Source organism: Solanum tuberosum, unplaced genomic scaffold (genome assembly GCF_000226075.1).
Source record: "Solanum tuberosum cultivar DM 1-3 516 R44 unplaced genomic scaffold, SolTub_3.0 scf00004, whole genome shotgun sequence".
In the NCBI taxonomy this organism is placed as follows: Eukaryota; Viridiplantae; Streptophyta; class Magnoliopsida; order Solanales; family Solanaceae; genus Solanum; species Solanum tuberosum.
The window spans coordinates 3,073,957-3,095,846 of NW_006238930.1; the positions used below are offsets into that span (position 1 = coordinate 3,073,957).

At 33.4% G+C, this 21,890-nt stretch overlaps 4 protein-coding genes across 4 annotated transcripts; all 4 read right to left on the reverse strand.

The window, feature by feature from the left end:
• Positions 1 to 149: 149 nt before the first annotated feature.
• Positions 150 to 3,738, reverse strand: LOC102597346 (phosphoenolpyruvate/phosphate translocator 2, chloroplastic-like). Its single transcript, XM_006338517.2, has 8 exons — positions 3,108 to 3,738; positions 2,428 to 2,580; positions 2,099 to 2,184; positions 1,720 to 1,804; positions 1,337 to 1,459; positions 1,161 to 1,238; positions 701 to 830; positions 150 to 575 (listed from the first exon to the last, which is right to left on the reverse strand). Exons 1-8 carry the CDS (start codon positions 3,567 to 3,569, stop codon positions 499 to 501), a joined length of 1,194 nt encoding a protein of 397 aa, XP_006338579.1. The 5' UTR covers positions 3,570 to 3,738; the 3' UTR covers positions 150 to 498.
• Positions 3,739 to 8,090: 4,352 nt separating this feature from the next.
• On the reverse strand, positions 8,091 to 12,029 carry LOC102597671 (tRNA (adenine(58)-N(1))-methyltransferase catalytic subunit TRMT61A). The gene is made up of 4 exons (XM_006338518.2): positions 11,857 to 12,029; positions 9,475 to 9,950; positions 8,598 to 8,842; positions 8,091 to 8,502 (listed from the first exon to the last, which is right to left on the reverse strand). The coding sequence occupies exons 2-4, from the start codon at positions 9,924 to 9,926 to the stop codon at positions 8,261 to 8,263; spliced, it is 939 nt and encodes a 312-aa protein (XP_006338580.1). The 5' UTR covers positions 9,927 to 9,950; positions 11,857 to 12,029; the 3' UTR covers positions 8,091 to 8,260.
• A 1,194-nt stretch (positions 12,030 to 13,223) lies between these two features.
• Positions 13,224 to 13,851, reverse strand: LOC102597992 (glutaredoxin). Its single transcript, XM_006338519.2, has 4 exons — positions 13,762 to 13,851; positions 13,584 to 13,672; positions 13,411 to 13,509; positions 13,224 to 13,334 (listed from the first exon to the last, which is right to left on the reverse strand). The coding sequence occupies exons 1-4, from the start codon at positions 13,815 to 13,817 to the stop codon at positions 13,252 to 13,254; spliced, it is 327 nt and encodes a 108-aa protein (XP_006338581.1). The 5' UTR covers positions 13,818 to 13,851; the 3' UTR covers positions 13,224 to 13,251.
• A 1,654-nt stretch (positions 13,852 to 15,505) lies between these two features.
• Positions 15,506 to 20,732, reverse strand: ICDH-2 (isocitrate dehydrogenase [NADP], chloroplastic/mitochondrial-like). The gene is given in 15 exon segments (NM_001288324.1): positions 15,506 to 15,673; positions 16,125 to 16,247; positions 17,164 to 17,306; positions 17,389 to 17,423; positions 17,565 to 17,680; positions 17,772 to 17,840; positions 17,998 to 18,101; positions 18,204 to 18,292; positions 18,398 to 18,499; positions 18,579 to 18,632; positions 19,191 to 19,268; positions 19,778 to 19,815; positions 20,120 to 20,229; positions 20,335 to 20,378; positions 20,456 to 20,732. Coding segments are annotated over 15 exon segments (1,416 nt in total). The 5' UTR covers positions 20,673 to 20,732; the 3' UTR covers positions 15,506 to 15,579.
• Between the last annotated feature and the right edge of the window lie 1,158 nt (positions 20,733 to 21,890).

Consider the following 21,890-nt stretch of genomic DNA (forward strand, 5'->3'; position numbering starts at 1 on the left):
ATTTTACTCGGGAAGTGTTTCATTAGGTATCTATAGATTTAATGATGAAGAGCGCAAATAAATACTTATTGGTTTTCATAATTAGACCTTGGTATTATTGTGGAATTCGAAAGGGTATGAACAAAGGACTGATTGACAATGATCAAAGGTTAAAAAAGAAGAAGAAAGGATTGAAATTATATTTCTATATGAAAGTGTTTCCTATTTTGATACATGAATTTCCAAAACTCACGAGCCAGATCAGAATAATTCAGTTTCAGTCATAGGCCTTAGTAGTTGATTTAAGTATTGCACTGATGTACAAATTACACATCTTGAAATGCAATAACGATCGGTTTAAATATATTCTTCCATCCTTTGCCTTCCATTCTTGACTATTCTGCTAGTTCCTGACCTAATCTTCCTATTACTCGAACCCAATCCTCGAGTTCCAGTTTTTGGTTAACATTTTCTTTACAGAGCATTATGGCTACAGGATTTGGCAATTTTCTTCACTTGTCACGCAACTTTTGGCTTCCGCTGTAATCTCTTTACTCTTGAATAAAGAAAGACTCCAGCTAGAGCCAAAGCAGTCCCTGAAAAAATATTGAACAGTTTCTCAAGCTAGATAATTACTACTCAACCAATCAATAGAGATATTAAGAAACTGATATACTTTTTCAAAAAAAATAAAAATAGTAAGTAGAGAATCAATATATACCAAGGGAGTTAATTGGTGAGACGGGTGTTTGGAAGAAGATGACTGAGGATACAATGACTACCACTCTCTTCACACAATTACCAACTGCATGTGTCACTGGTGATACCATCTGTAGTATCATGTATGAAACCTTCCACAAAGAAAAAGAACAGGTAAGAATGAAAGACGGATCCGACATATTTAAATTTGACAACTTTTAAGGTTATTGGCACAATATTCATTTTGCAATTACAGGTGTACAGTTTAATATTTTTAGAAATTATTACGGTTTTTCACACATATAGCTGTGCTCCGAGTAGGAAATACTGAGTTTAGTTGAACATATTGCAAAAAGGCTGCATCGGCTTCTAGTCAGAATAATGATGCTTAGTGATATAGTTTTCACTTTTCAGAAGGTTCTAAAGCAAACAGAACCAAAGTTAACAGAGCAGATTATCATGTAAATTTACAGGATGCTAACCTGTTGGTAACTGTGCAAGCAAAATCCAGCTAAAAGAAGTCTCACACAAAGTTCTCTGACATGTAAACCATGGCTTGCCTAGATTGAGACGGAAAATGAATCACATTGTAGTAAAAGTAGAAGATAAAAATCACTTCAAACATAGCTGGAAGTTAATATATACTAATACTACTTACAGCAGTATATTGTAGATAGGATGGAGTAAGCTTGACCCCTTCCATCAAAATGGCAACAGGTACCAAAAGGATGAATGAAATGATTGTGATCATAGAGAACAGATTGATATTGTCCAATGCCTCCTATTAGACAATCTTTATTGGTTAATGGTTTCACAAGACAAAATATTGCATCTCCAACAAATATGATAAATTAAAGACTAAAAAAGGTAGCCCGGTGCCCCAATCATATTTCTTTCATCAGGGTCTGGAGAAGGGCCACACCCCAAGGTTACGACTGTTTTTTTAATATTAGAAGTAAGATGTCTGAATTTGAATACATATGATGTTAGAATAATTGATAATATTTATTTTCCTAGCATCTTAATGTTTAGTGTCTATACCTCCTCTTTATCCATGAATTTTTTGCTAAATACATTACGCGATTGATTAGTCAGATTGGAAGCCATTGCACTGCCAAAGCCTATCCTGTTCCAAAGACAAAGAGTTCAGAATCAATGTATAACTTGCTATTAGGACCCCACAATAACAACAACAAATGTGCAAAACTATTAACAGGAGTAGATAGCGCAACAGTTAGGAAATTGCAGTCTTCTAAATAAGAACTGGTCGATCCATAAATTATACCATGAAGTTACAAAGGTGGTACACCTATGAACCGCCCCCCTACAGCGAAATAGGCACAAGGAAAGAGCAATATATAGACCGGTCTAGCCTACAGAAACGAAACGATAAAATGTACAAAATTAGGGAGAGACATACCAATTAAAAGAGGCCTCTGTCATTGATGCTAATGCTACTCCACCAATAATGGGAACCAGAGAAGATACAATCCAAGGAGATGGCCGCTACATGTGCAAGAGGATCACAACAAGCTCATCATTATAGATGCTAAATAAACTGAATTTCTAATGTAATACACAAAGGGATAAGAATCACGTTGTCACAAAGATACATGAGGGTGTTTCCATAAAGTTATGCTACGCGGTTATAGCTTATATCACGTGTTTAATAAACAACTAAAGTGCTTATAAACCAAATCAACTGAATGTGATATATCATGAAGAGGTAAGATTGCAAAAAATTTATACCTCTGCAAGAAACAGCGTGGAAAGAAGCACGGTGAAAAATGGTTCCATTGCTTTGATTGTGTGAGTGAAGGAAACTGCTACTCTCCCAAGACTGATGTTCGTTAAAACATTACCCAATGTGTGAATTGCAGCTAGTGTGAATATTGCTTTAAACTGGATATTCAATATATAAATCAAAACAAAGAAAGTTAGTTGTACTGAAAACAAAATTCTCATATATGAAAAATGGATCATTTTACGTATATTTGATATGACCGGATGTCATTTTCGGTGTAAAATGTTAAACAATATATATTAAAAAATTAATGATGATATTAACATATGGAGTGTGTTTTGATGAATTTTGGCGTGGTAAAGATCAATAGACGTCGAAGCAAGTATTATGAAGTTAAAAGTTAAAATAACTATTAAAAGAAGTAGCTCATACAGTTTTTCTCATGAAAACTATTCTCTGTAAACAAAATACCAGAAAATACAACAACAGCAGTGATGTATGTAATCGGTCAGGGGAGAGTAGGATGTATGCACACTTTGCATCTAACTTTGCGGGATAGAGAGGTTGTTCAAAATAAGTGTAATCAAAGCAGGGTTGAAAGGAAAATACTGAATTTCAAAATAACAATATAAACAGAATACATAAAAAAAACTACAACGAGGCATCGGAGAGGAGAAAGATTAACTTGAGATTTACTGATTTTTGGTATCGGATGAAGACGAAATCCCCACATAAAGAGTATTAGCAAAGTCCCACAGCCAAATTGTGAGGCCGTAACAGTCGCCGGAAATGGAAAAACCTTGAGTACCTGTTTGTTGTAAATATTATAACAGATATTCAAAAGGTACCAAATTCCAAACATCGCGCCCAGTTGCAGAGTCTGTATCACTTCCTTGGGCTTCACAGCCTCAGATTCTCCTGCACTTTCTGCTACAGCCCTAACTTTGAACAGATCCAGTTTACATGAATTTTTTACCAGAATAGGAACACTAGTTTTTTTAATCGAACAACTTTTTGGCTTGTGCAAAGCATAATGCTGAAGAGCTGAGTTGAATTTATTACTACCGGTAATGAAAATTTGATTGGAAGGTTTTTGAGGCTTTAGAAATGGTGTGGGAAGAGACATGTAAAATGTAGAAGTTCCCATTTTTTTTTTTGTTGAGCGCTAAATCTAGTTCGAATCAGCTTATATCGACATTGATGGTTGACATTCTTCCATTGGACATTCAATTATACATATATCTGCTGTTTATATTGGCAGCAGGGAGGAGATGCAACCATTATTATATTATTATTATATTCCTTCCCTCTCATTTTATATGTGGAGTGTTTGGTAGGATGAATTTTTTTTTATAGAAGATGTTCTTTATTGGAAAATAATTGAATTTTTTACTTCCTCATTTCATATTATTTCTATATTTGTCTTTTTTTTTTAATGAAATTTGTTATTTTCTAGTAGGTAAATTGCACTACTTAAAAAGTTACTCATTTTATGATTTTACAACAACAATAGTGGAAAGTTTTATTTAAATTATGTCTTTAAATGTTTTTCTTAATAAGTGTGCATTGCTCACAAATTCAGTTAATATGAAATAGAGGGAATGGTTTAAAATAACTAATCTAAAAATATTATTTGAGAGTATCTATTTGGTAATTTTATAAAATACTATATGAGCCGGATGAGTAGGGAGTGGGGGTTCGGGGATTAGATGATTAAGGTGTGGAAGTTGAAATTTTGTGTGGGTGAAAAGGAGACAATGAATTTGAAATATTAGTGATAATACTCCTGATATTCCTATTTGTATTAGAGAAATTATTTTTCTTATTGAAATAAACTTTTTTTTTTTTAGAGACAATGATTTTTCCAAATATATATAGAGAATAAAATAAAGATAAATAAGAGATGGTCAAAGTAATCTCTTCATTTCTCCTGGTTGGCCCTTAAATATCTTACACTGTTACACATGTCCCCCTTCACAATATAAGGGACCAGATTTTTTTTGGAGTCAATTCCCTAAATGGTGACTCAAGTTTAGGAAATTGCCTTGAAATATTATTTATGTTTTACTTAGGATCAAAATATCACCAACTATCACTATTTTCCTTCAAATATACTTAACACTTTAAAAACTTCAATCTCTCCTAGTCGGCATGTCATGTTATTAAAGTCTTTTTTAAAATAATAGACTTATTTAATTCATCAAACTCATTTAACTAAAATAATAATCTTATTAATTTTTTTTAAAAAAATATTTGTTTATTAAGAAGAAATTTTCATACTAAAGAATCTTTTATCATAATTAAACTTTTTATTTTTTTATGCTATGAAAAAATAGGTTTTTTAAATATACTATATTGTCATCAATTTTGAATTCTTATAAACACATATATTCAAAAAAAAAATGGTATACAAATCAATCATGAATGTTAACTTACATTAATTAATCATAAATTGTATAATGAATCAATAATATTAAAATGTCAATTAACTATTACAATAGAATTAATTGTGTACTTTGAAATTCATGCTTACAATATTTTTAAAAAAAATAGAAAGTGAATAATATTATTACTAATTTTTTTTCCCAAAAAAAATAATACTAAATATCTCAAAAGTCTCCTTCTATTCTAGTTGATATGTTATGTCATTAAATCATCATTTAAAAAAAAAAACAAATAGACATATTTAATTCATTAAACTTATGCCTCTACAAAATAAATATATAAATTATGTGAGAATTTATGAAGATTATAAAAAAATACTTTAAAAATATTTAACTCCTTCATATTTTTCTACCCAATTTTTTTTTAAAAAAAAATAGTAAAATCATTATTTTAGTTAATTGAGTTTGATGAATTAAATATGTCTATTATTAAAAAAAAAGTCTTCAATGACATGGCATGCCAACTAGGAGAGTAGTGGGGCTTTGAAGTGGTAAATATATTTGAAAGGAAAATAGTGATAGTTGAGTGATATTTTGGTCCTAAATGAAATATAAATGATATTTCAAGGCAATTTCTTAAACTTGGGTGACTATTTAGGGAATTGACTCGATTTTTTTGGTTAAGCCATAACCCTATTATTGGATTGTATTTTCTCTGTTTAAATTTATATAATATCATTTTAATTTGAGATTTAAGTTTTTAAATTTTTTAAAATAAAATTACGAAATTATATAAAAATATTATAAATCACGATAATTAATAATTTTAAAAAATAAAAAATATATTAATTCTCAAAATTTCAATTATATCACATAGATTAAAATAAAAAGAGTAGACACGGACCAGTGGTGTGTGGGGATTTATGACATTGAAAAGTAAAAATGAAGATTATTATTTCCATGGTCACATATGTATTGAGCTGACATGCATTGATGACTATTGATGTGGCAGGAAAAGTTCCCTCTACCACATTTTTACAGAGTTTTATTTGCCGCCTTCTATTCGCTTTCAACAGTTTGTACAAAGTTCATTTGGCATTTAACATTTCGAATTTGATTGAACAACTTGCTAAACCAGCTTCATCCAGGAAAATGAGCTTATGATTATATAGCTGGTATTTATTTCATGAGACCTTAAAAATACTTATGCTATATCAATTTATTTGTCTAAAGCTTAACTCAACAAAATTCGTAGACTATTTTAAACTATAGATATGAGACCTCAAACTTCACTTATTGAATTTCACCTATAAATTTATGTAATATATCACACTATATATACCACGTAGGATGCTGAGTAACAAGAAATACAAAATAGAGAAAGCTACTTTTTTTAAAACGAGCTAAAAAATAAAGGAAGACAAAAAAACTGAATGACATTTTACATAGATGGGGTGCTTATGATGGCAGGCAAAAAAAAATCACGTGTGAATTAAGGGAGTGGAGGATATGTGGTATTGTTGAATAATGACAGAAGGGTTGAGACCATCTTCAATCCAACACCAAATTTTATATTTGGTGTAAAATTTGGTGTTTTGAGCTCCAATCCACACTAATTTTTACATCAAATTTGGTGTGTGGTGTAACACTATTCATCACACCAATTCACTTTTTGAATATTTTAATATTATTTTATTATACAAACTTTTAATTAAACATTATATAAATTGTATGTTTTAATTAAATCTCTTGTATATTTAATTAATTTTTATGTAATATTATTATAAAATTAATTTTAGATATAAAATTTAGCTTTTTTATAAATTAATTTTTCTATATATGACTTTTTAAAAAAATTAAATTTATGTTAAATTCTACTATAAATTATAATTGGATATAACTACAATTAACCTTCACAAACATTGTTCATTTTGAACTATGTAATGCATTAATAGAGCATTTATGAGAGTGATCTTGAAAGTTGAATATTTATGTAGAATTTAAAATAATTTTTTCAATTATGTAATGTTTATTTAATTGTATTTCATTAATGATTTCACTTTTATTTGTATTATCCATTATTATGTATAATGTATAATATTTGCTAGCAATTTATATTATTTAAAAAATTATGGTACAAAATAATTTTATATTAAACGATTATAAAAGGAAATAATATGAATTATATATGGTGAATGTTTTAGAAAGAATTTGTTTTATGAAATAAGAGAATATAAATGAAATAAGAAATAATAATATAATAATGAAGAGAGAGAAAGAAAAATATTTTTTTGTGTAAAATTTGGTGCAGTGGGTTGGAGTTGATTATACAAAAAATAGTGCTGACACCAAATTTTGGTGTTTGGGTTGGAGATGCACTAAGATGAGAGGTTTTGTGGTCACCATCTAATGACTTGCAATCGACTATTCATGTGGCTTTCCAATTTCCTCAATGCCACACTAACACACACATACTTTATTTTCCCTCTTTTTCCATGTAATAGCTTTTCAATAGTTAGTCATGAGAATTAAATATTCCGTCCAGCCACAACTTCTCCTCAATTGTTTGATACTGAAACAACTAATAACGAATCGGCTCCTTTAATCCACAATTACTATTAACAATTCTGCTTAGTTATTTTATTTAAAAATAAATTAATTAAAATTGAAATTGTATTTGGTCATACTTTTTGTAAAGAATATTTAAGATCTAAATGTATTTTTTAAAACTTGACTAATTTATCTCAAACATACCATCAAATCTGCTATTTAAAAAATTAGCAACATTTTTTTTTACCTTGTTTGAAATTTTTGAAGTTGGAGTTGTGCTTGGTTATAATTTTTGCAAATAATATTTGATAAAAAAAAAAAAAAAAAACAGGATCATTTCTATACATATAAAATTTAGAGTAATTTAAAATACGAAATATATAGTAAAAGTGAAAACAAGAGGAAGAAAAAAATATAGCTTGTCCTGGTTCAGTTGACATTCAACATGCTTTTGATAATGTATAGCAAGCAAACTTGCAATTCCAGAAAAATAACCTGACAATCACCAAGTTGATATTTTACCTAGATGAAGCTATACACCCTCACTGCCAAAAAAAAAAAGATATAAAATCAAGTATGTTATGCCATCCAAGTCAGTTCATATTACTTTCTAAACAATGGTAACTCATTCTGCTTAACAATTCAACTGAAAGTTGTATAAAACTAATTTTTTAATAAAAAAAGGCAATGCAAGTAGCACAAAATCTGATTCCCCTAGGGTGACATAAAGAAGGTAATATCGAAAACAAATACCCTCCGAGTAGAAGCAATTCTTTACCTTTTTGTTAAATCTCAAGACAAAATTGTCTGATATCTATTCGTAGAATCAAGAAAAAAATAAGCACAACATCTAAAGGACGAACAGTGTATCCGACCACAAAAATTGGATATTCATTGAAACATATTACACAAAACACTTGAGTCTGGCAAATGTCAAATAGCCAGTATGACCTCTTGCCTCACCAGAAGGCCTAATCACCACTGTAGGAGAAGAAGAACATTCAGTCCCATTGCTTCCTTCAGCAGAACCCTGCCTCCTCTTCCGTGGAGGACGCTCAATAGAATCTCCTTCATTTACTGGACAGCTCTCTAGTATCTTTTGTCTAACTTCATAGGTGCGAAGAAGTACTTCAAATGTTCTTATATCTACGAAATCAAAAACACTTGCCACATGAGAGTCTGTAGTTTCTATAGCAGTGTTTTAAACTGAATGAGACCAAGTCTCCAGGAAAATAACTTACCTGTAAACTGTGATTTGAGTGCTTCACATGAGCGTTGTACTTGCTCAATGCATGGAGAGAAGGAGCACAATACCCCATCTGGTTTCAACATTTTGCCAGCAGAAGGAATGGCAAGCCAAGGTTGAGGAAGGTCTAAGAATACTGAATCTGCTCTCCCACAAAACTCATCAGGGAACCCTTCGCCCTGTATATCTCTTACTCCTACTGTGACCAGACTGCTCAACCCTGTTTTTTCAAAGTCCTCCCTATATGTGGAAATTTTAAACACTGAGTTAAACTCACATAAAATGAAAATTATAATGAGCTCCTCTATCTCATTCTTCGTCTTTTAGATGGGTGTGCGGAGCTGATTGGAAAAAGAACGCTTTTCCTAATTGATATTATATTTGCATGAAGAGGCAAGTGTTGAACAAATTTTCTCTGTCAACTCTTGCAACATTTTTGTGCTAGTGCACAATGCTACATGGTGGTAGTATTACACTTTCACATCATAAAGGCTGGCATGGGAAGATGTTTCTTTCCCGTGGCACTCCAGAGCCAACTCCTGAAACCTTACAACTTCTTAATCAAGCAGCAAAAAGAAGAAAAAAACATTTTGCTACAAGAAGAAATCCTATGAAAATGTTCGTCGTCAGTAAAAAGATCCCTAGTTAAAAGAAGGATTCAATTTTATAACCTCTTGAGGAGTGCCCTACAACTAAAATGTGTTTAACATGAGTTTTAAACATCTTCTAAACCTAAATTACTGCACTAGAATGACTGTAAAGGATAGTAGATGCACTTAAACCAACAAAAGCTTCGTAGAAATCAAACTAGAACAATTGACTACTTGATGACTGTAAATCCACAAATAAGTTCCTAGGTATTAGAGTCTTACCTAGCTGAGGCAGCTCTCTGTTCATGGAAATCAAAGGTATAAACATGGCCAGTGGAGGCAACAGCCCTTGCAAGCGAAGTTGTCAAAGATCCACTTCCAGTACCAGATTCAAGAACCAAACAACCAGGAACGATCTCCAGGTACATAACAACAAAACTAATATCAGCTATATAAAGAATCTGGGTTCTGTGACTCAGTACTAACGTCCATAGCTCAGGAGTTGGAGCTAACAAGTAAACAAAAGCACCTTTGTTACTCAAAACCTTGGACCCAAAAGGTTTACCTATCCATTCAGAATGCTTAAAAGCACCAAAACGATTCTGCAGAACCCCATCCTCACTGACCTTCACTGCTTTCATTGTGTCGTGCCTCTCATACACAATGACCAAATCTCCATCTTTAATAAAGCGCTTAAACGATAATTTATTTGCTGGGTCAATCGGAAGAATCATTTAGAATGGTTGAATCTTAATTACCTGCCAAACATAACCCAATAATTACACGAGAGCTTCAAAAGTGTGGAAAAGAAAACAGCAGAAACCCAATAAAATATGCAGCTTGAAAAACAGAACTGTAACCTTAACAATTCGTCAAGCCTAGAGCGTACAGGTTCGGTCAACCCTATAGCTTTAGTTCAAATCTTGAATTTGTCTTAAGAAATCCATAGAAAATGTGGCCCCCAAGGCCTAGCTCAAGTGGCAAAAGGTGGAGGATTTGTGGCTTAGGTCACAGGTTCAAGCCCCACACCATGCAAAGCAAAGCCCGGTATTTAAGTGGAGAAGGGTAGAGGGGCGGGCCCATTATCCACCGAGTTTAGAAGGCTGTGATTGGTCCAAAGGGCGGGTCACAAACGGATTTCTCGGTTATCAAAAAAAAAATAAAAAATCCATAGAAAATGTGCAATGCTTCTTGTAGTTAAAGAATACTAGGCTTGCTATATATTACATCCCATTAGCATTAGGAGCGCTATTTCTTCTAGAAACTATGTACTGTCCCACGCCTTTTCCTAAAAGAATGTGCCAAACCTTGAGTACTACTAAATTCAAATCAAGTCATTTGCCCAAGTTTTAGAGGGGGGAAACGAATTGTTTTGGCCTTTTGTCCTTTCTCTGGATTGAGGTACGTGCTTTCTCTTCTACTACTCTGAATAGTTCAAATTAATACAATGATTAAGAATAATTGCCTATCTAGATGCGGAGGCCAATCTAAATACAGTAAAGTACTGCTCACATATTAATCCTTTCATCAGGTTGATTAAGCTTCTTGTTTAGGATCACGCTTCAACTCCTAATTAATATGATTATTTTTGCTCTCTCACCCCCAAGCTCGTGCCATAAGGGACGCTCCATACCTCAGCAGAGCTCACCTCAATGCATTTGTCTCATCTCGCCTTTCTTATAATGGTAGCGTTCAAATCAGCTATAATGGCTGTTCCTTCCACCAATACAAGTACCAAATAACGTTATCTAATCTTTTTATCTCTATGTTGAGATTTGGACACTAATCCCTAAAAAATTTAATCACTTTATCAGTTTATTGACCGCTAGGATAATTACTTGAAATAATGATCATCCTTTTAGCATTAAAAAGTACAATTTGATATCGTCTACATCCTCTAGATAATGCAAACAATAAGTTTTAGATCAAGTTCTCAGCACGTTCTATGACAGACTCCTGTAAAAACCACCAGAAAACCAGAGGAAAACCTGGGTTCACCTGTACTGGCAATCAGAAAGAACTCCAAAAATACCATATTATCATAACTAAACACTGGACCTAAAATTAGTCAACCTGTTTAACCTCAGTTATTTAGCCACTCAGAGAAATTAGTCCTATTCAGCCATCATATATAATCCATTGAATATGTGCAATGTAATATATAGCAAGGCTAGTATCGTCTGCTAATTTCAACATAAGCCCTTTCTTATGTATTGATTACAATTTGTCAAACATAGTGTTCTTATCTCATGATTTCAATAAGTTAACAGAATTATAAAGAAGTATAAAGTTGTGCACTCATTTTTTTCAAACTCTACATACCCTTGATATGTGTTCTTATAAACGACTTCAAAGACAGAAAATACCCAGAATCAAACAGAGTATGTACGAGATTCTTCTATGCTCTCAGTTTCAATGGAAACAGGTTTCAGCCACTGGGAAATATGAAGATGGAAAAATGGCTAGATGTTTTCTTAGTGTTTTTTGTGCTGTGTTTGCTTTCCTTTGAAAAAAAAAATCTTTTAAATCGAACGGTAGTTTTAAGCTTTTGGTATACCATGACAACCCAAAGTAACTACAAACAAGCATGCTTTTTTCTGAGCACAGTGAAAAACCCAATTCAGAGACGAAGAATTTACATAGAGTTGTGAGAAGTATACTTACAGATGCCGATGCTACAGATTCTTCCGACGATGAAGGCCGGAATACTGTACGAAGAGCGAATAGAAGCGGGGTCTGGGCTTGCTGGGTTTCGCACTGGTGGTTCGAGGAAGAAGACGAGGCGGGGTCTGGGGTATACGTATGTATTGTTGTTCGTATTGGTGGGTTGGGTCTCTGAGGAGTGTATTGAGGTGCTGGGCTGAAATATTGTATGGGAGAGGGAAGTTGGGCCGATCTGGTGTTGCTGGAAAGAGAATTGGGCTGCTCTTTAGTGTTCTTTAGGATTTGAAAGTTGTTAGATTGGGAAGCAAATGTGGCTAGGATTGCAATTGAAGAAATGACTAGATGAATTGTTAATTTAGCCGATTGAATTAAGAATTTAACCGAATTGAATTTCACTAGCAAATTCGGCTAAATCTTAAATAAGAAGGATTAATATGATTAACTAACGAGTTCTCTGACATGTAAACCTTGACTTGCCTAGATTGAGACTGAAAATGAATCACATTGTAGTAAAAGTAGAAGATAAAAATCATTTCAAACGTGGTTGGAAGTTAGTATATACTACTACTTACATCAATATATTGATCATTTGTTTTTGTACATATTTGCATTGACTCGAAGGACGACAAATAGAGGCGGACATAGTACATTGACCTTAAATTACTAAATTCAATATTTTATACACAAAACATAATTCTTGTGTAAAAACTAACGAAAATAGTAAGAAATACTAATAGATACTATTACTCATAAATTTAAAGATCTAACAAATTTAATGCCAATGTTAAAGTTTTAACAGGTTCAGTGCAAATTTGTATCACGTTTCTTGAAATTTCAAGAAGGGGAAGGTAACTGAGGATTTCTAGTTGATATTGCAGATTCAATAGAACTTGTGGTGAGAGTTATTGATGATTTGTTATGAATATGTACTGCTTCTAGGGTTCAAGATTCCAAGAAGAGCTTCAATAATTCCATGTTTCGATCATATTTCTTGAAATTTAAAGAACTGAGAGGATATACATACAACTTTTATAGGTTCTGTTTGCTTTTGTGATTATTTAGTTGCTTTGATGGAATTATATCTATTAGTAACCGTTTCTAAATTGTGCAGGAATCAAAGGGATCTTTGTTCAAACTTGGTTTAGGCATTAAAAATTCACCAACTACAAATGCAGTTATTATTGCATATCAACTCAAATGTCTTAAAAGAGTATTATAAACTTTAAATATTGGATTTGTCTCTGTTGTGCGTCTTTGCATTGACTCAGCAATGAGGTTCAACTGAATTTCTTAATTTGAAATTTCCCGAGATGAGATATGAGCTACAGAAAACATAAATCATTTTATTAATTATCACTTAGCTATAGACAAGATAAAATCATTAAACAACCAACTCTAAGCTGTAGAAGATTTAACAGGTGCTCCAGCCTCAGTTAGCAGAGGAACAAGATTCCCTTCCCTGTGCAAAGCAGTTGTGGCTGCAAATAGTAAATCTTAAGATTATTTTTATGTCAAGGAATTTAACCATAGTGAGGAAAAGGGGAAGGGACACACAGTCACAGCCACCAATGTGCTTCCCGCCGATGAAGACATTTGGTATTGTTCGCTGACCAGTCCACTCAGCCAGTGCTGCCTGAATCTCACTTCCATCCTCTACAACAACAAAGTCATTTAATTTTGTTTTGTATCAATAAAGTAGTGCGATTGTAATGAAGCAGATGCCTTACTTTCAGAATCTAACTCAATGGCCTTGAAGGAAGTACCGACATTAGACAACAAATCCTTGACACTAACGCAGAAGGGACAGTACGTCTTGCTGGGAATTCAATTGAGATCAAACAAAAACTAATTAATAGTAACACTAACACTTGGTTCACATTTGGCAATCAAACAGAAATTAATTACCTGAAGACCACAACTGGATTGGCAGTAATTATTTCCTTGGCTTTGGTAAGTACCATCTTCAATAGATTAGCTTAGACAGGGACACTTCTTATTTTTTGGTTAACAATGCCTTCAAAAAGCTCTAAATATACAAGTTGATTAGTCTGGACCAACTTGTGGCAGATTCTTGCATAGTTTAGAGGTTAATAGGACCCTAGTATAGTTTAGTGATATAAATAATATGAAATGTAACTGATCATTTCGTGGTACGATTCTCATGTTTTATCCCTATTGAAAATACAATTTTCTATAAATCAAAGTTGGTCACCTCGTTTCTTTCGGCGGCCTTTCATCATACATGCATTATCACTAACAACTTGTATATGCATAACATATATAAAGATTGATCTTTACTAACAATAATAGAAAATTCTTAATTATTTGCATGCAGTACAAAAGTATGTCTCAACTTATCATATCTTATCAGGAAACAAGGAGCGGAGCCACCATTATAATCAACAATTCTTGTACGAATTTTGAATTTGTAGCTCTAAAAAAATTTGAGATTGGTCATATTTTAAAAAACATGTTTACTTATAAATTGGGTCATAATTGGAACACGTAGTGCTTAGTGCTACTACAATCATCAAGGGAGCAGTACTTATTTAAAAAATTAAATTAAATAATATGCATAAATGATTTATTCAAAATTCAATAAAAAAATGATTATCCTTCCGGATTAATATTTAACTCACCTCTAACCATATGAAAACAAATTAGACAGGTACGTATATTGGTTTTCTTGCGTCATCCTATAATAGCACCAATGATGTGGGGCATTAATGGGTTTTATAATATTCAAAGTTGCAATTTGCATGCCTCTTTATATTCTTAGAACATAAATTTCAAGAATCACTTTAGCAATATTCTAAAGAGGCTAGTTGCAAACTTTGAATATTCTAGTTATATAGTATTTATCAGTAATCAGTAATCAGTAAAGAGACAAGGTGCAAGTACTGCCAGACTGTTGGAGTTACTAGGAATATTATCATTATATTGGATAAAAGGAATTAGAGAAGCTCAAATACAAAAATATTTCAAAGATAAACTTATCCCATCCACACGATATAGTTAGAATTCTTCCCCTTAGGTTTGTCCCATTTTTAACATTCCGTTTTGGTTGATTTCCTTGAAATTTTCCCTTTCAGCTATGGACCCAATAAAAGCTTTCATTTCTTACATTTGGTAGATAGAAAGAACGCCGAAGAGAACAAGATAATTGATTCTATTCATGTCGGAGGAGTTTTGAGAGTGAGCCAACACTCATGCAACAGTTCACTGTTGCAGACATCTCTTTATTAATGACGCTTTAGTTTGCAACAAACAAAAGTAACAGTAACAAAAACCTAATTGCAAGAGTGGAGCTTTAACAACTGAGCTATTTGCCAAGAGTCGAGAGGACGATATATTAAAGTAATCATATGATTCTTTCTATTCAAAAGAATTATTCCTTCTTGTTGAGCTTGACTGATTTTTGCAATAGCAACCTCAGTAACCAAGTGTGTTTCAGGAACACCAGCACAATGACAGTGCTGACAGATGACTCGAAAAATGGATTTTTATGAAGGATCCTAATTCAAACGAGACAATATACACAACCCATTGAGGAGCAGTACAAATGGAACACTCAGCCACCTGCTATCTCGTATCTGAACAACTACAAAAACTAGAGTAAAGAATGTCAACGGGAAGTGCATAGGGTTATCTTCACTGTGAAAAGGATGCTGCTCATGATCTTCTTCAGCTCATACATGTTCTCACTACATAATCCAGGATAACTTAAATAGGCACCGAGGCATGAAGCTTCTCTTGAAGTTTCTGTGCTACAGCATCAATAAATTCTTCAGTGTTCAAGTAGAATTCTCTTGACACCCTGCACAAGTATAATTACTCAAATACTGAGTTTCACTGAAATTGAGAGAGAAGCCACAGACTATTCATGTTAACGCTTCTTCATTTGGTTTATCTTACTAACTGAATCAAGTTTTAGTGTCAAAAACATTTTTCATAATAAATAATTTATCAGTAAGAAGGTGAAAACTTCTTAGTAGAATTGTTCAAGGTGGCTTAGGCTATAGAATTTATTGTTCACTTTTTTTAAAAAAAAATAACCGTGGTGTTAGGGACATCTTTCGCACCTCGAAATACATGGTATTTTGAGTAGCAAATACCAAAAGGAGGAGGGCTCTGTCCTTACCCAGGAGTAGGGTAAGGGTTTACAGTCAGTTAGAGGAGATATCAGAAATTCCAAGTGTGGAGTAAAGAAAAAGAGCTGGACTATATATGCCGTACAGATGACACTGAAGCAGGAAACCATCACTTACTTGGGTCCATGAGCTAATATAGCTAAGTCCTTAGTCATCTTCCCGGACTCTATTGTCCCAATGCAAGAAGCTTCAAGGGTGTGAACAAATTCCAACAACTTTTGATTCCCATCAAGCTGAGCCCTGCAGAAGAATAGTGTGTATTTTTTAGGCATTAAGAGACAGATCCATTGAAATCAGAAATTAAAAGCCACCTTTAGTTTTTCTGTCAAATTAGATAATGTCCACTTACCTAAAAGTAAAATAAATGGAAAAAGAATAGAACACCAGTATAGTGTTTGCTTTTGGAGTGCCCCAATAGTCTCACCATAACAAAAGTAGCCTTTTCCATTCCTCAACTTTCCTCAAAAACATCGGAAATACTTCTCAGCTCTTGCTCAAGGGAGAGTTCTTTCATTTATAGAGGAGCAAAAATGGAAAAGAGCAGGAATACATTTTAATTTCCTTTATAAGCGGAAAACCAGACCCACTATATGGGACACAGGGAGTAACACAATTTGTACAGAATCCATTTTTGCATCCACTACTCTTCCCTTTTTTTCCATTCTAATTATAGGGACAACATGATATCAAGCAGGCAATCAATTCATTATTCGACCTACTCTTAGTAATAGTCATATCACCAAGCCAGAAAAACTGATTCACGTGATGGCGCAAGCAAAAATAATTATAGTTTAGGTAGACAGGCAACCTCACCCAATCCCAAGAAATTAAGGAAAGAAGAGGAAAGCCTCTAGAGTGAGTGTGTAGAGAGAGAGAGCAGAAAGGGGAAGAGGGATCAAGTAGTGCATAATAGTGCAACATGTCCCAACTATGAAAAATAAGTGCACTAAGCTCCTGCTATGCAGGAGGATCTGGGGAAGGGACGGACCACAAGGGTCTCTTGTTTTTCTGCAAGAGGCTATATCCATTGCTCGAACGTGTGACCTCCTAGACACATGTCAGCAACTTTACCAGTTACCCAAGTAAGTAACAATGAACAAAAGTTTACCCCAATCAGTAAAAGTAACAAATGGGTTAGAGAATAGCAGCAACTCACCTATGTCCAAGTCCCCTTGTCCATGCAAAAATGGAAGCAACACTGTTTGTACTAGTTTCTTGACCCTTTTGATGCAGCCGAAAATGTCTTGTTACAGTGCCGTGAGCTGCTTCAGCTTCTAATGTCTTGCCATCAGAAGATAACTGCAGAGTAGATACATTATATTATACAGAGGACCAATGGGTGTGATATTCTATAAAGAAAGCTTAACGGGAAGATACCTACCAATACAGAAGTCATGAGGCCCAAAGAACCAAATCCTAAATAAACAAAGATAGACTAAGTTAGACTTTTAGAAGTTGATATAGTAACTGTATCATCACGCCAAATCAAAACCTTCAACTAAGACATGAATTTCAAAGGAACAGAATGAAGTAACAGAGTACAATCATGAGGATCACCTTGAGCGAGCAAATCACTCTGGACATCTCCATCATAGTTCTTGCATGCCCAAACATATCCACCCTCACTTTTTAATGCATAAGCTACCATGTCATCTATCAGTCTATGCTCATACCTATATGCCAGTGACAACTTTTGACCAATAATGCAACCATTTTCCAGAAATAAACTACAAAAACTGCTCATTAATCTCATAAAAAACCAACCATATCGAGTGTTCCTCAAACTGTTGCTTCCACTTCTCTTCGTATACCTCTTGAAAAATGTCCTTAAACCTGGCACAATCAAATTTGACAGTGAATAATTCAGCTAAACTCTTAAAAAAATATATTTTCTGGAGATTCAAAATAGAATCCCCTTTCAATTAGAAGAGAGGGAAATTTTCTGAGGGCTGGAAGGGAAATGATTTGATCAGCATAAATTGAAGGATACCTTCCATCGTATTTCTTTAAAATTGTGTTTTTTGTACTCAAGTAAAGAGGCCATTTCTTTGAAAATGCCATTGACATTGATGATTCAGCAAACGCTCGAATTGACTAGCAAATTTCACCACAGAAAAAGAATGAGTATACAAGAGAGAGGAAAAGGCTTGGAAGTGAAATAGCATAGTCATTCATCGAAGCATAGTGAAGAAGAACCTGGTCAACATTGTACATGGCAAGTGCAATACCCGGACCTTTAAAATCATAAACATCCAGCTCCATAGGGGATTCCCCATTTTCTGGCACTGAAAATAAAAATTAACAAACAAGTTTAGTATTGGCATGAGTATGCTTTGTATGTGTATGTTTTGCCTCATAAAATAAATACAGACTGAAATCAACTAGCTCACCAAAAACCATTTTGAGCTTTCCGGGCCCATTAATAATTGAATCTGTGGCACGATACTGATCACCAAAAGCATGCCTACCAATACAAATGGGTTTCTTCCAACCTGCAGATCTCAGAAGTTAAGTACTGACGAGACTGATGATATTGGATTTATACCACAAAGTAGATCAAGAAGATGTTACCAGGAACAATCCTGGGAATGTTCGTGCATAGTATAGGCTCCCGGAAAACAGTACCTGAAGACAGAAACTGTCATCATTCTAGCCATTAAGGATAATGAATTTAGAATGTAAGGCATCCACTTATTTATCTTCTTGCTTTTACAAGTAGAAAGCTCGAATTGGAACCAGCTACTTCTGAAATAACAAATAACAAAGGATCATACATTCTAGGTACGCATTCTTTTTTAGTATCGTATAATGACCTGTTCATTTAACCCATAGCACAAGTCCAACATATTGTCGAGCTGGCACTCCCAGAAACTATCGTACAAAAGCCTGCTAGAGTTACCTTAACGTACAATGAATCATTCAGTTTAAATTCCATGTAATGCCATGGGAAATGTATACTGTCACTCCGTGTACAATAATAGCATATGATATCTTATGATTTATCTACCACCTTTGATATTTCCTGAGATTAACATAAAAGCATCTGCAGATAAGGAAAGTATCCTTGCTGCACCAATAAGATGCTCGGTACGTGCCAGACACTATCATATTATGATGGATGCACATCATACACAAGAGTAGACCTTGTCATTGAGATACAAACAAATTGAGTTGCATGCACACCGTTTAAAATGTTTCTGATTGTGCCATTGGGACTTTTCCACATAGACTTCAGCCCAAATTCCTTGACTCTGGTCTCATCTGAAACATCAATAGTAGGAGAATTAGAAAGTGACATAGTGCAATTTGCCAACTTCCACGTAACTTCACTAGCGTTTGCCATAGATTTTGGGAGTAGATTTTGAAAATTGATCTTCAAATATCTGTTTGGCCATGAAATTTGATCAGATTTACGAAATCTGATCTTCAGATATTTTCAAGTTCCTAAAAAAAAGGTCTTTCGGGGTTTTGGGGAGTTGGGACTTCCACTAACAAAATTTCCAAGTAAAATGCATGTCCAAACACAACTACAAAAACTCAAATTTTCAAATTTCAACTTCAAAATCTATGGTCAAACGGGAGCTTCATGTACTCTGAAAAATCCAAACTCTCATAGCTGAAATATGAGAGAGCCATAAGTGATTTGGAAACTACCATTTAAATGAAACATTTGGACTAAAGCATGAACCTTTATTATTTAAATATCACACAGAAATTTCCTCCTTTAACCTTTCTCAAAAGCTTTTCTAAAACTGGAAAAGACAACTGACCAGGTGTTATAGTAGCGCATTTCACAGCAACATTGTACCTGCACAATAAAGGAGTATAAGCCAATTCAAATTTGGAACTAGAATATTTTGAGCAATTAACTGCTATTTGACTACAATTAGCTTTGATGTGAAATACAGAAGCATTTGCAACAACAACAAAAAGAACGGCAAAACATAACAACACAAAGATAGCTAACTTCTCAAACTAATACATTAATCTACTTCAACTGATTGTTTAAATAAACTATAAGTTGGCCTCAATTCTGAAGGAGAAAAAAACAGCATTTAATCACCTTAAGCAGTGATTTTCTCAGTGCGAGACATTTAGGTAAATGAACTTACTTCAGGGTTGCCTCAGCACTTTCAACAGTAACTTGGTCATCAGTGGCATCACGGTTCAATATACCTAAATCATAATACTTTGTATCCAACTCTAGATAAGGATATATTAGCTGCCACCACATAATGCAAAAATAAACAAAAGATTTAGAAGCGTAATAAGAAAAAATGTCAAAACAAAATTAAAAGATATATTCAGAAGCTGACAATAATTATACCTTGTCTTTGATCATTTTCCATATAACCCTCGTCATTTCATCACCTACAAAAAAAAAAGGTTAAAAGAGTGGATGAATAATTACAGATGTGCTTGCACTCATCTCAACTGCAGTAAATTACCGTCCATTTCGACGATGGGATTTTGAACGAGAATTTTACTAGTCGGACCAGAGGAGGAAGCGAAGCACCGAATTGAGGCATTAGGGATTCGCGTAGTGATAGATACTCTGCTATTGAAGAGCTGCCGATTGGAATTGACTTGAAAATAGAGTTTTTTACTAGCTATAGATGATGCTGAAGCCGATGAAGATGAGACAAAAGAAGCAACGCCGGCCATAGAGGAACACCGGAGTCTGAGTCGGACGGCGAGCATAACACTTTAGTTGGCTTAACAAAGTTGCCAATTTCTGCCGCTGTGAGAAAACTCAGTTGTGTTTGTCCGCCGTTCGCGATTTGGGCCTTGACGCCTTTTTTTCTTTTCTTTATTTATCTTTGCTTTGGACTCGTTTGGAACGTTCTACTATTAAAATCATTTTACTAAAATAATATATTTTTCTGAATTTTACCAAAATTAATATAAATGCATTTCTCAATAACTTTTAAGTCTATATTTTATGGAGTAAACAGGCAACAATAACGTTTTATAATTCGTTACTTTGACACATATTTTACAGCTATAACGGTAATATTGAAATACCTTGTTTGAACAAAATAATCATGCTCTTTCAATAGAGATTCTTCCTCATACTCAATATGCAATAGGAAATTTGGAGATTTTTTCTTGTAGCTTAGGTACAATCCATTCCAAATATTAAACTATCTGTTTTTTGAAATTCTTAAATATTAGCCCATCAATTTTCTTATGATTGCTAAATATTAGACTACTACCTAGAGAAGTTAATATTCCTCTTCACCCTACTTAAAGAAGTTATCGAATTAAAAGTGATATAGTAAATAAGCAAAGCAACTATAAAAAAAATGTCTATATCATAATCACAATAGAAGAGATAAAAGAATTAATTGACGTTGTAATAGTTTACAAGAAGCTATTTTTCCTTACTATTCTTGATCTTGCAATTGCATCAGAAGTTATTTTTCACTCAAACACTTAAGTTGTTAATAGTCCATGTAGCTTCAATTGTTAATTTTGATACTCTTGTTTGTGTTGTACTTGTCGTTAACTTTTATCTGATCAATTTTGCCATCATCACACATATATTTGCCTTCTATGTAATTTCAATTGTTAACTGTCCAAAATTCCTATTACAAATTGGATATGAGGACGAATCTCTATTGAAAGAGCATTACCATTTTATTCAAACAAGGTAATTTTAGTAAAACATCATTTTGAGTAACATTTTAATCGTAAAATGTGTCTTAGAATAATGAACTATAAAACGTTATTGATAGTAACATTTATGTTTGTTTACTCCGTCAGAACTTCATCCTTTTTTCATTAAAGATTTTTGAATAAAATATAGCCCGAAAAATACGTTTATACTAGTTTGTAAGAGAAAATAATTTAAATGGTATTATTTTGATGAATTAATTTTAA

Bases quoted from the DNA above. Each gene is read 5' to 3' on its own strand.
- LOC102597992 (XM_006338519.2), bottom strand. From the start codon at position 13,817: ATGGTACTTACCAAAGCCAAGGAAATAATTACTGCCAATCCAGTTGTG. The intron at 13,510-13,583 runs GTAAGGCATCTG...TTGTTGTTGTAG, and splicing joins CATTGAGTTAGATTCTGAAA to AGGATGGAAGTGAGATTCAG. The intron at 13,335-13,410 runs GTGTGTCCCTTC...TACTATTTGCAG, and splicing joins GCACATTGGTGGCTGTGACT to CCACAACTGCTTTGCACAGG.
- LOC102597346 (XM_006338517.2), bottom strand. From the start codon at position 3,569: ATGGGAACTTCTACATTTTACATGTCTCTTCCCACACCATTTCTAAAG. The intron at 2,185-2,427 runs GTATAAATTTTT...TTGCACATGTAG, and splicing joins CCACGCTGTTTCTTGCAGAG to CGGCCATCTCCTTGGATTGT. The intron at 576-700 runs GTATATATTGAT...ATATTTTTTCAG, and splicing joins CTCACCAATTAACTCCCTTG to GGACTGCTTTGGCTCTAGCT.
- LOC102597671 (XM_006338518.2), bottom strand. From the start codon at position 9,926: ATGATTCTTCCGATTGACCCAGCAAATAAATTATCGTTTAAGCGCTTT. The intron at 8,843-9,474 runs GTAAGACTCTAA...TTCCACATATAG, and splicing joins CAGAGAGCTGCCTCAGCTAG to GGAGGACTTTGAAAAAACAG. The intron at 8,503-8,597 runs GTAAGTTATTTT...TTGATTTCGTAG, and splicing joins ACTCAAATCACAGTTTACAG to ATATAAGAACATTTGAAGTA.